This window comes from Equus przewalskii, chromosome 25 (genome assembly GCF_037783145.1).
Source record: "Equus przewalskii isolate Varuska chromosome 25, EquPr2, whole genome shotgun sequence".
NCBI classification, from domain to species: Eukaryota; Metazoa; Chordata; class Mammalia; order Perissodactyla; family Equidae; genus Equus; species Equus przewalskii.
Window position 1 is genome coordinate 11015934 of NC_091855.1, and position 12981 is coordinate 11028914.

General features: G+C 49.4%; 1 protein-coding gene across 5 annotated transcripts in view; it reads left to right on the forward strand.

Annotated features, from left to right (window-relative positions):
- The first annotated feature begins 1920 nt into the window (after window positions 1-1920).
- PLEKHG3 (pleckstrin homology and RhoGEF domain containing G3) overlaps window positions 1921-12981 on the forward strand; it is a 62215-nt gene continuing 51154 nt past the window's right edge. For 3 of the 5 annotated variants that reach the window (XM_070593730.1, XM_070593734.1, XM_070593738.1), the window contains exon 1: window positions 10252-10378. Coding sequence is in view for 1 of the 5 variants with exons in the window: in XM_070593724.1 (XP_070449825.1) it covers window positions 2359-2368; window positions 6012-6166 (165 nt within the window). In the remaining 4 variants the exon portion in view is untranslated. Of the gene's footprint in view, window positions 2369-6011; window positions 6167-10251; window positions 10379-12981 lie in introns of those variants that run through there. The other 2 variants (XM_070593724.1, XM_070593726.1) reach the window with 2 other exon arrangements.

The window sequence follows — 12981 nt, forward strand, 5'->3', positions numbered from 1 at the left end:
AGACTGTGTCATTCCTCTCCTAAAAACTCTTCTATAGGGTCCCCATGCCTCCATGACATGGCCCCTGCCCATCTCTCAAGGTTCATCTCCTCAAACAAGCTCCAGCCACATCATAGGACTGGCTGTGCTGGGCTGGACCCCACCTCTGTGCCTTTGCACATGCTGTTCCCTCTGGCTAGAATGTCCCTCCTCACTTTCTTATCATGCAGCATTTAGCTCAGAGATTTTCTTCTCTTTGAAGCCTTTCTTGTTGCTCCAAGCAGGAACTCTATGCTTTGAGTTATCATGATACCAGCTTGCCTCTATTAAGACACTTGCCACACAGAATTGCATTGCAGTGCTAGGCTCCTTGGGGCCAGTGATGGGCTGTAGTAATCTCCGTTTCCCCACCATGTAGCACAGTGTCCAGCCCAAGCCAGTTGAATGAGTGAATAATGATGAGCATCAGCCCTGGAGTGGGAAGAGAGCTTGAAGGTCACTGGGTTCAATGTTTGCATTTTCCAGATAAGTCTCAGAGAAGTTAAGTCACTGAGTTGACCGCACACAGCTAATTGATTTCATAACTAGACCTGGTCCTTTAACTGTGGCACAGAGCTCTTTCTACTACTCTCAAGGCCTCTAGACCTTGAGGGGAGGGGCTTAGAGGTGGGGCCAGGCTGTGGGTAGGGGTCAGTGAGAAGACACCAGAGGCAAAAATAGCTCAGGGCCTGGTATAACTTATTCTCAAGCAGGAAAATAGGTCCACCCCACAAAGGGTTTTTGTAAAACCCTCTCACCTGTGCAGATGGAGTGATGTACACAATGTCAGCATGAGCAGCTGGCACCTGAAGTCACAATAGCAATACTGTGGAAGAAGTTTCAATAGCAAGCTCGCTTGTCCACTGCTGGGAGTTTGAGGCCCAGAGAGTTGATCTAGGCTAATTACACTACCATCATTGCAGGGATGTCATTGCTTTATTTCTTTAAGAACAAAATTTATATTTTATGATTTTCAAAAAGTAACCATACTGGCTAAGCCCTCACTTTGTTCCCTCCTGGAGACTCAGTGTGGGGTGATAGGAAGAGCATGGGATTTGTGGTCACAGGCACAGGTTCAATCTTGGGTCTGCGGCTTACTTACAGCACGACGTAGGGCAAGTCACTTAACGGTTCCGTGCCTCAGCTTTCACATCTGTAAAAATAGAGGTCACGCTAGTATACCCCGCCGTTGTCATGGGGATGAGAATAAGGCACTAGAGAAGCAGCCAGCAGAGTGGGTAAAGCCTGGCCCTGGTGCCAGAATGCCTGGGTTCAAATTCTAGCTCCACCCCTTGTAAGGTGTGTGACTTCAGACACGCTACTTATCCCCTCTGCGACTCAGTTTTCTCTCTTCACAGGGCTGCTAGTGTCTGGGTGGCACTCGGACAGTGCCCAGCTAGTAAAAACACTGAGCATGGTGCCAGGCACTCAATACATGGGAGTTCCTTTCTCTTCCTCCTCACAGAGGGAGCCCAGTCTGTGCATCCATCTGGTCATGCTCAGGACCTTGGCTCATGCCCTTCAGCCCACCCTGTAACAGCTCACGACAAATCTGGAGAAACCCTCCCTTTTCTCTGTTGAGCCAGTGACAAGTAAACTCTCCTGGTCACTGGAGTCACCACCTGTTGACCCACCGCTGACCCCATATAAGGGGCCTGCTCTCCCGCACCCCCATGTCTGCACGTCAGGGATAATAAAAGCAAGCCCAGTCCTGGGCCATGGCCCCTGCTCCCAGTCCAGGGCAGTGTGGTCTCCTGTCTGTGTTGACTCAAGGTGCTTTGTTCAGTTCTGTGGCCTGGGCCCTGGCTCCCGAAACTTCCCTGAGGCCTGTTTGGACCTGTTGTTTCTTGGGTTTATTAGTCTCAGCTCACTTGCTAGACTCTCAACTCTGCATGCCAACCCAGTCACCTTCCCCATTCGGACACAGCCCCAGGCTCTGAGAGGAGCGCTCAGCCCCAGCCCCCAGTCACAGCCCTGGAGCAGGTGGAGGGAGGCCGGTGGGCCAGGGGCCAGACCCTGACCTGAGAAGAGGAGGAGCCTGAATCCTGCTGCTGCCCAGAAGTTGAAAACAAAGCCAGAAGAGGTCCATCTTCTGACCTTGAAAGTACTCCTTCCTAAGGACCCAGAAGGCCAGGTTTGAGGTCGGAGTCATCAGAGTCCTTGGAGTTCTGCACGGGAATGTGGCAGCGCAGGGAGAGCTGGTCTGGCACTCACACCTCCCCCTGCCCCGTCTTCCCATCTCAGCTCTGACCTGCACCTTGAGAGGCCTCAGGAGCATGCCAGTGGGCTCTTCAGCTCACACGTTCCAGTTCCAACCACAGCCTCCCCTTGGCTGCCCTTATGGCTAAAGGTATGCACACTGGTGGCGGGATCTGCCCTTGGGAGGCCGGACCCAGGGAAGACACCATCACAGGCCAAGTGGGCTGGGGGCCTTTTGACCAGGGAATCCCAGAGCATGGTCAAGAGCAGTGCTGTACAACAGAATATTCCATGAGATTGGAAATGCTCCATATGCGCGCTGTCCAATATGGTAGTCACTAGCAACAGGTGGCAATGAGCACTTGAAATGTGGCTAGTGCACATGAGGAACTGAATTTTTAATTTAAAAAATTTTAATTAAGTATCACGTAAATTTAAATTGTCACATGTGGCTAGTGGCTATCATATTAGGTAGCATAGGTTTAGAAAGTGGGGGTGGTGAGGGACTCTGAATGGACATGTCCTGTGGACTTCATCCCATGGGGAAGGGACCGACTGGAGGAGGATCAGAGTGGGGCTCCCAGGTCTCAGAAAGATACTGGAGAGGGAAATGAGATTTGTTCCCAAAATGAAACTACCATATAAGGCCACATATTCCCAGCCAGCTGAGCTCTCCAGATCTCCAAGGAGAGAGAGGCAGATGGCTGTGGGCCGGAGGAGGGGGAGTGACTTCAGGGTGCCCCCAGACAAGTCTTCCTGAGATTTTTGCGGGGACCTGTTTCACATAAGGGGCCTGCCTTGGTAGTTCGGCCTGCGAGGACTGTGGGTCTTGGCAGAAAGAGAAGGCTCTGTTATTTTTTCTGCCGAGGCCATGTGAACAGGGCAGACCGTGTGCATAGTTTCCATGGCATAATCTGACTATAAAGCCCTGTGTGTCTGTGGGGGAGGGACGAGGAGGGGCCCTCAGTCAGAACTGGGCACTGGCCCAGGAGGCACATTCTCTCCCGATTCCTGCAGGGTCCTGAGCCGTGAGGCGGAGAGGGCCGTGCCTGGCTGGCTGGAGCTTCTGGAAGCTCATTTGGTCACTGACTGTGGTGAGGGTGTTGGCTCTTCCAGACGTGAGGTAGAGGAAAGATAATCTCCCAAGAACTGGGCCGGGTCGGGGCTCAGGCAGAACACGAGATGTGGACTCACAAGGAGGCAAAGCAAGCGGAGGCAGGCGAAGGAGGCCCCCTGTCTGCACCTGGCCGCCAGCCCCACCTGCAAACAGAAGCTCCCCGCAGGCTGCCTGGGGCCCAGCCCCAGGAGGAAATGGAACAGGATCATTTGCCTAGAGCAATTCCAAGAAGGTTCCCTGAACACATTTCGCTGCTGGAGAAAAGATGTCTCTAAGAGAGAGAGGCCACTCTGCAGGCCCCTGAAAACTAGGGCTTTTCAGACAGAAGTCAGGGGTGCAGAGCACAGGCTGACGTTAATTAAGCAGTTAGAGGTACCAGGCTCCGTGCTAAGCGTTTGGCATTTCTGATCTCATTTGGGACAATATAAGATTAACAATCATTATGATAACTGATAGTTCTTGAGTGCCCACCAAGGGACCAGACATCAGCTCATTTAATCCTCACAAACCCCCTGTCTATGGGGTGAGGGAAACTGTGGACCATCTGTAATTTTGCCCCAAGTCACTCAGCCAGGAAATGTCGCAGTTGGGATTTGAACCCAGACACTCCGACCCCACACCCCCTGCTCTTAAACACTGAGGGTCCTGACAGACATTCTGGATGGGACGTTGGTTTTGTGAGGCTCCTCCCAGGGCCTTCGAAAGGATCCCTCAGCTCTGAAAGATCAGTTTGTCCGAAAGCTCCGGCTTCCCCTCTCTATCCCTGCTCTTTGGGTCTCGAAGCCCGGAGTCTCAAAGGCTCCCTGTCCTGGGAGAGTGGCTGTCCCTTCGCCTCCTCCGGGTTTGTTGTGACGTGCAGGGTGGCAGCCCCCGCCACGGAGGTTGCCCAAGACAATCCTGCCTTTCTGAGGGGCGCACGGTGCCTCCAGTCTCACGGCACAGCCGGCACTCACAGTGGCCTCTGTGTCTGCCAGGGCAGAAAGGCACATTATTGCTGTCAGTCGGGTGACTCGGGCTCGGCTGGGGTGATGTTTGCAGTCTGCACATCCCCCACTCGGGGCCTCCCCAGGCCAGCAGACTGACCAGAGCTCGGCGGGGACGGGGTGCGGGCGCTCAGGCCTGGGGGTCCCTTCCTCTGGAGGCTCCTGCCATGCCTCCCACCTCCCACGTCAGACTTGCCCCCTCACCATCCGCCGCCTCCTGTGGGTCCTCCCCCAGACCCAGCGCACACACTCCTGAGCCTTGAGTGCTCTGATTTAAATTATTCCGGGAAGCACACAGCACTGAGCCTGACACAACAGGCCCTCCCCAAAGTGACTTTCTCTTCTGGTTTCTTTCTCTGGCTTCTCACATTTGGACTCTTTGCAGATTGGGGACAATTTTGTCATCAGGAATTTTGACCGAGACCCTGAAAACAAATGTGTTCTTAGTAGCACTAACAGCCACGGTTTACCGAATCCTCAGCATGTGCTGGGCATCGGGCCAAGCCCGTCTCCTCACGACGGCCTTGGGAGGGCTGTGCTCATTCTAGTCCCACGTGAAGTGTAAGAACCAGAGGCTGGGAGCTCTTGAGGGGCTTGCCTGAGGTGGCAGAGCCAATGAGTGGTACAGCTGAGAGTCAAACTCACTCCTGAGTTCAAGTTCACGTGTTTGACCCCTGTGTTATAGCATCTGTGTTAGTTTCCCAGGGCTGCCGTCATAAAGTACCACAAACTCGGTGGCCTAGAACAGGCACTTATTGTCTCACGGTTCTGGAGGCTGGAAGTCTGAGATCAAGGCATCGATAGGGTTGGTTCCTTCCGAGGGCTGTGAGGCAGAATCTGTTCCATGCCTCTCTCCCAGCTTCTGATGGTTTGCTGGCAATCTTTGGTGCTACTTGGCTTGTAGCTGCATCACCCCGACGTCTGCCTTCATCTTCATGTGGTGGCCTTCCTGTGTGCATGTCTCTGTGTCCATATTTCCCCTTACTGTTAAGACACCAGCTGTGTTAGATTTGGGCCTGCCCTAATGACCTCATTTTAATTTGATCATCCGCAAAGACCTCATTTCCAAATAAAGGCACATTCACAGGTACTGGGGATTAGGATTTCAATATCTTTTGGGGAGGGCACAATTCAACCTGTAACAGCGCCCTTCCTGGCACAGGAGCCTGGTGACCCAGGCTTTCTCAGGAGCATTAAGAGGAGGTGATGCTTCCCTCAGGTCCAAGGGCAAGGTGAGCCTCCTTCCAGGACCCCTTTCACTTGCTTACACAGTGTATACACACACACACACACAGAGATGGCAATTGTCAGGACGGAGGCTGGATTGCCACATCAACATCTAGACCCCACGGAGATAGTGGCACAGCTGGCCAAGGCGAGGCATGGAGGGTGCCAGGTGCCCCAGTGGGATGGATAGGAAACAGCCAGCCGTGCAGGCACTCAGCCCCCAGAGCAGGCAGTGTGTATGAGGCCACACCAGATCTGTTCTTAAAATATCCCACATTTTGAACCCTCATACACTTCTGGTGGGAATGCAAACTGGTGCATCCACTATGGAAAACAGTGTGGAGATTTCTCAAAACAATTAAAAACAGAAATATCATACGATTCCGCTATCCCACTGCTGGGTAGTTATCCAAAGAATTTGACATCAACAATCCAAAGAGATTTATGCACCCCTGTGTTCACTGCAGCATTATTCACAATAGCCAAGACATGGAAGCAACCCAAGTGCCCTTCTATGGATGGAGAGATAAAGAAGATGTGGTATATATATACAATGGAATACTACTCAGCCATAAAAAAGACGAAACTGTCTCATTTGCAACCACATGGATGGACCCTGAAGGTATGATGTTAAGCCTCATAAAATAAGCTAGACAGAGAAAGACAAATACTGCATGATTTCACTCATATGTGGAAGATAAACAAACACATGGACAAAGAGAATAGATTAGTGGTTACCAGAGGGGAAGGGGATGGAGGGTGGGCAAAAGGGGTATAGGGGCACATATGTATGGTGATGGCTAAAATCTAGACTATTGGTGGTGGGCACGGTGCAGTCTATACAGAAACTAGTAAATAATAATGTACAGCTGAAATTATAAAGTGTTATAAACCATTATGATCTCAATAAAATAATTGGAAAAAACCCAAAAAACATCCCCCACTTCCTCTCCTATCCCTCTACCCTCCCAGATTCATCTCCCCCTTCCCTTAGCCTCGAGCTCTCCCTCTCCTCCAAGTCGGGCAGAGGCAGGGGGCCTGTCTCTGCAGCACTAGCATTTGGCGCAAGAGTGATTATTTACGGAGCATCGAGGGCAGAGGGAGGCAGCTTGCCAGTTGTGACATGAACTCTTCCATCTGTACCTCCAGCTACACCCAAATTTTCCCTCCTAGTTAGTTACCACTCCTGCTGGGTCTCAATTAACCAGCCCCTACTCATCTGGTGTAGGTGGGACCAGGGGAGACCTCAGCTGGGGGTAAGAATGTTGCTCCCTGGGCCCCTGGCATGAGGGGTTCTGGCCGTGAGGTCTCTTGGACCCCAGGCACGGTGGTGCTCTTCCAGCCCACTGGGCCTTCTCTCCCAGCTCCTCCCCTCAGCTCCACCCCAGGTCTGCCCCAGCCTCCACCCACTTCCTCCTCCCACTTCCAGTGGAGGCTCCTGGTTAACTTTCTGTCTCCTTGGCCTCTCGCCAGACTCCATGGTTGGTTTCCTCCATGTCAGACCTCCCAGGCCTTAGTGCACACACTCATACATGCTTTACATAATTACACACATGCTCACACACACTTGCACATGCTCACACATGTTCACAGTTGCATATCCACGCATGCTCACACACACATTCACACATTCACACACAACTACACACACTTACATAGCCACACACCCACACATGCTCACACACATTCACATACAGTCACACACCCACAAATGCTCACACACACTTTCACATACAACACACACATTACATAGCCACATAGGCTCACACACGTTCACACAGTCACACACAATCACACACTCACATATGCTCACTTGCTCACTTGCTCTCACACAGGCTTGCACGCTCATACATGTGCATACATTCACATATGCCCACACACTCACACACACCTGTACATACTCTCTCACGCACATGTTCATACACATTCACACTTACAAATAAATGGCAAGCAATAGGATATATTGGAGTATGTGAGGAAGCCATTTGGTGCACACCTAATTAGGCCTGACTTTGTTTTTCCAAAAGGGCCTGATGTGGCAGTTGAGCACGCATTGTATATCTGCTTTAAGTATTTCCTATGTCCCAAAGACAAGAACAAATGGCGTTAGGATAAGGATGCAACTTCCCCCACATTGGCATTTCCTTAAGGATAAGCATTTCTCCCGAGTCTGGAACTGACTGCTGTGCTCACCTGTGACCATCCCACTGGAGACAACAGACCTGCTTCCTGCTGTGTCCACCAAGACAGCAGACCTGCTACCTGCTGTGTGAATAGCTGGGCTGACAGAGCAGTCTTGTGACTGCTGTAAAAAGGGCATTTCAATCACGTGTGAAACATGCTCTTTGAGGGTATGCAACCACTCTATACACCCCACTTCTTTGGTGCCCTTCTTTCCTTGGGGAAGGAAGGCCCTGGGCTATATGATCCTCACATCTGGCTCAGAATAAACTCACCCCAAATTTTCATGTATAGATTGATTATGGAGTATTTTCATTGACAACACACACACTCACATACACACAGCCTCACACACGCTCCCAGGACCTCCCTGCTTGGGGCTTGTCTGTGCCTGAGCAGGGGCTTCCTTGAGTTGGCTCCTTAGTGGCTGTTTATAAATGAGTCTCCTGGGATAAAGCACCCATGGGTCTTGCTGGTAGAAAGAAAACTCAGGTAGAAAGAGGGGTTCATCCCTCAGATCAAACATAGAAGCCTGCAGACTTAAGTCCCAGCTCCACCATTTTGTGGATGTGTGAGCTGAGACACTTGCCTTATTTCTCCGAGTCTCAATTTTCTTGTTTGGAAAATGGGGTAATGTTACTCATTTCACAGAGTTGTGCCAAAACCAAAAAATGAATTTGAAAGATATAGCTTGGCATAAAAGAGACATTTGTTATTATTTATTTCAAAATTCTATTGTAGTTACATTTTAAAATAAGTAACCATCACGTGGTTCAAAAGGCAGAAAAGGGCACGTAGTAAAGTCTCCCCAAGCTGCTCCCAAACAACATACTTCCGGCCCACAGCCACGACCACTGGTCTGCACCTTAGTTTCCTCGCTTAACAGCATATCTAGGAGAATGTTCCATATCAGAACATAAAGGGCTTCCTCACTATTTTATGGCTGCATTGAATTCCATTATATGGAAGTACCATCGTTTATTTAACCCATTCTCAGGGGATGGGACATTTAGATTGTTTCCAATCTTTTGCTATTTCAAACAAAGCCGCAGTGAAAAATCTTGTACAGACATCATTTCACCCACAGGTGAATAAATACTGTAAATATTGTAAAATGGGCACCAAAAGCCACTTTTTCTGGCCCATGGGTCCCGCCTCCTCTTTCACCGGCACTCAGTTTTACAACCAAGAAGTGTGATGGGCAATACTCCACACACCGGAGGACACTGGGTTTTCCCAGTGCCATAAACCAACCCCAAAGACCCTTGATTTGGCTGAAGAGACAACCCTTTCCTTTTGACTCTTAGTATTTCAGTTGGATTCATTCCATGTGTAACAAGCTAACACTACCAGGATGTGGGAGGACAGTAAGGAATAAGTTATAGATCTGCTGAGAAGGGTATTTGCAAGCCAAAGAGCCAAGAGCGCCTGCATTTGCCTATTGCTTCATTTAGTCAGCACATCTTCACCGGACACACGCAACCCACCACTCACTGTGCTGGGGATGAGATAAGGCAGGGCAGGCTCTGCTGTCACGGAGCCTGTAGTCATATGGTGGAGACAAACACAAGGCAAATAATTCACAGATGATATGAGACATGACGGAAAAGCAGGGAGTGGAAAGAACATTCCTCAGCTTAGGTCAACCCCAGAATTCAGAGACAGGCAGGGGCCCCCCCTTGACTCTTCTTTTCTGAAGCCCCTTCAGGTTTTCCCTAGAGCCTTCCCAGAGTCTCAGCCTTCTTCCCTGGTTATCCTTCTAACTGTCACACCATTTCCCTCAGGGCTCTGAGTAGGCAGGGGCTGTGGGCTAGGTTGGGTGGGTAGATGTTGTCCCTGAGGCTGGAAGCACATGACACCTCAGGCCTCTCCAATGCTGCCCAGGAGCAGCCTCACTGGCCTTGGAGAACGGCTTTGGTCACTGGCGAGAGTGGGAGCTAGAAAGTGAAGAAACCTTGGCTGTCACCCACTCCCCTTCCCAGGAGGGCTGGCCAGGCCTCTGTGGCTGCTTGGGGCCTCTGCTTATCAGGGCCAAAGCCGGCTCACCCGTCCTGAAACACAGGAAACCAGTGATCTGATAAAACTGGGTTCCTCCTTGGTGTCAGCCACTTAATGTGGTGGCCCTCCCAGGACTATTTGCATGTTAGATGATACCACATTGAGGGCTTTGCTCAATGCAAAGGAGTGAATTGCTAATTATAGAGGCCAACCAGGCCTGCTGGTGGGAAGATTTTATTTGGGAGGATCATAGGGGACCTTCCGGTATTGACAACAGTTTACCTCAGTTAGGATGATGTTCTCCATAATCTCTGCCCTGATTTTATTGTTGTTTTAACTGTGAGGAATCTGTAGAAATGAAATGTTTTCTTAAACATGAAAGCCCCTCATATTCACCAAACACGCCTTCTGAAAGGGCATCTCTGTTGTGATCATGAAGCACCACGGAGCAGGAAACGCAGTGTTGCCACACTGAGGGAACCACACCCACAAAGTCACATTATGTAAGCATGGTGGGTTGGTTTTCAACTTCTAGAATCAATCTATTGTGAAAGGGAGAGATTAAATTAGATGTTATCCACCAGAATGACATAAATGGAGAAGTAAAACTGACAGAAATTTGGAGGTAGAAGGGGACATCTTGGTGGAAAGACAGGTAAGGGTCCTAATTAACTCATTTTCCTGGGCAAGGAGGCTATTGAAAATGATCCTAACCAGATCAAGCAAGTTTTAAGGACATTGTTTAAAGTGACAAAGATAACCAATAGAATAACTGAAAAGTGTAATGACTAAAAATGAGAGGATTGGGGAGGCAGAAGGGGCTTGGGTTAGCGAGCTGAATCCTTGTTTCTTAGGAAGGAGTCAGAGATGTCCGAAGCTGGTAAATAAACACGTAGCAGTGAATTACTTAGTGTTGCAGTGATGACCATCTAAAAGCAGAAAGGGGTAGAGCTGGTTCTCTGGAAAGGAGGGCCAGAGTCAGGCAGGGCACTGTTGCTTTTCTCTGTAATCCCTGTTGTATCACATTTAAATTATGGACGGGTTATATTTTCACAAAACTTACAAGAAATTCTTTCTCGGTTTTCCACATTCTCTATAATGGGCATATAGGATAGTGATAATATATGATAAAAGGAGACATGAAAAGCTTAATTTATTTATTAAAAATTTTTAAATTGTGGTAAAAACATATGACAAAGTTTACCATCCTAACCATTTTTCAGTTTCCAGTTCAGTAAGGTTGACTACATTCACAGTGTTGTGCAACGGATCTCTACAAATTTTCATCTTGTGAAACTGAAAGTCTGTGATTATTGAACAACTTCCCATTTCCCCCTCCCCCAGCCCCTGGCAACCACTATTCTACTTTCTGTTTCTGTAAATTTGACTACTTTAGATACCTTATAGAAGTGGAATCATATAATATTTGGCTTATTTCACTTAGCACAATATCCTCAAGTTTCATCCACGTTGTAGTATGTGACAAGATTTCCTTCCTTTTTAAGGCTGAATAATATTCCACTGTATATCTATGTCACATTTTCTTTACCCATTCATCTGTGGATAGACACTTGAGTCGCTTCCACCTCTTGACTACTGCAAATAATGCTGCAGTGAATACGGGTGTGCAAGCTTAATTTGTTTTTAAAAAACAAGACCCCAAATAGATGCAGAAACTATGGTCAGAGAAGGCCCAGAACTTAAGTCCCTTCTGGACCAGAGCAAGCCCAGGGCATGACCTCTTGGGCTCCTCCCTTCAATCTCCTGACAGCTGGAGAGTTTGTCAAGGCCCAACCTGTTGGGATGGTCTGGAAGCTGGAGGAAGCATGATACGGAGTCATGGAATAGTGTGGAAGGTGCACTGAAAGAAGCCAAGTTGGCATCAGCCTGGCACATGGTCCTCTTTGCCATCCATCTTCCTCCACCGTATTTCCCACTGTCAGTGTTCTCCTAGCTCTGCCCATATCTACCCAGTGCCCTGGTCTGGCATCTGGTGCCAGGGAACAGCTGTGATCTGAGTGCAAAGGCATTTGACTATCTTACTTTCTCACAAGCTCACTTTTTTCCTTTAGGCTTGGGCCTGTGCCTCGGTGTTAATTTGCAGGGCTGGTTTAGGTCTCTCGTGGGTTATCAGGACCTGTTCACCTAGTCCCTGCCTGTCCTGATAGAGCAGATCTCTTTCTAGGCTGGAGGCTGTGGGTGGAGCCGTGTCACTCCTACGGGCTAGCTTGGATGGTTTCCCATTGTGTTAGGTGACAGATTGTTCTTGGACAGGAAATTATTTAAGTTCAGCTTTTCCTCTGATGATCTGGGAAGCACTCAGTCAACACATGTGGAACTGAAATCCTGCAGAGACCTGGCCATTAACAGATGTGTGAGCTGGGTCCTCAGGCACAGCGTGAGATACTTTCCACAGTGGGAGAAGAGTGTGGGATGTGGGGTCTCCAAAACCATGGGGGGCAGGGGAGGGTGTTCCCTATGGGGCTATCGGGAGGCATGAAGTTATTTCCTTCCTCACTGGACTGTGGCTTTGGGGCCACCTGGTAGCCTCAGATGACCTTTTGTGAGGTCTTTTTCAGAGGTGGTGGCTCTCAGAGAGAGAGGCTAGGTGACAGTTGCCAGAGTTCAGGCAGCTGATGTCCGTATCTGGGAAGGAGGTTGACACCAGGGTCTTCCCCATTTCCCATTCTACACCATCTGCCTTTTCTGACGTAGATGGTTGATTGGGAAGTTCCGTTCCAATTTATCCTGCCTTTTCCCTTCCAAGCCTTGCAGGTGGGTAGAGGAAGGATGTCCTCTAAGGCTTAGTGTCTAATACATAGCCACTAACCACATGTGGCTATTGAAATTTCTATTAGGTAGAATTAAAAATTCAGTTCGTCAGTTGCACTGGCCACATTGCAAGTGCTCGATAGCCACATGTGCATTGGCTATCGTAAGGGACATTGCAGATACCGAACACCTTCATCATCACAGGAAGGTCTGTGGGACAGCACTGCTCTGAGCCTCCTCTCTTTTCTCCTCTATGCTTCCTATCTGGAGTGATTGGAAGTTGCTGCTCCTTTAGGCGGGGGCCCCCAGAGTGTGCTGCCTATTGAGAATTCAAGCAGGGCGGAAAGGCCTTCAGTCCTCATCAATACTGAGTCCACGGCAGCCTCAGGCTCTGAAATCTTGCTCTTCCTGAGAGTGACACCTATAGCTCTGAAGCTGCCACTTAAGTGGGTTCTGGCCTGCAACAGGAATTCTGTTCTGTTCACT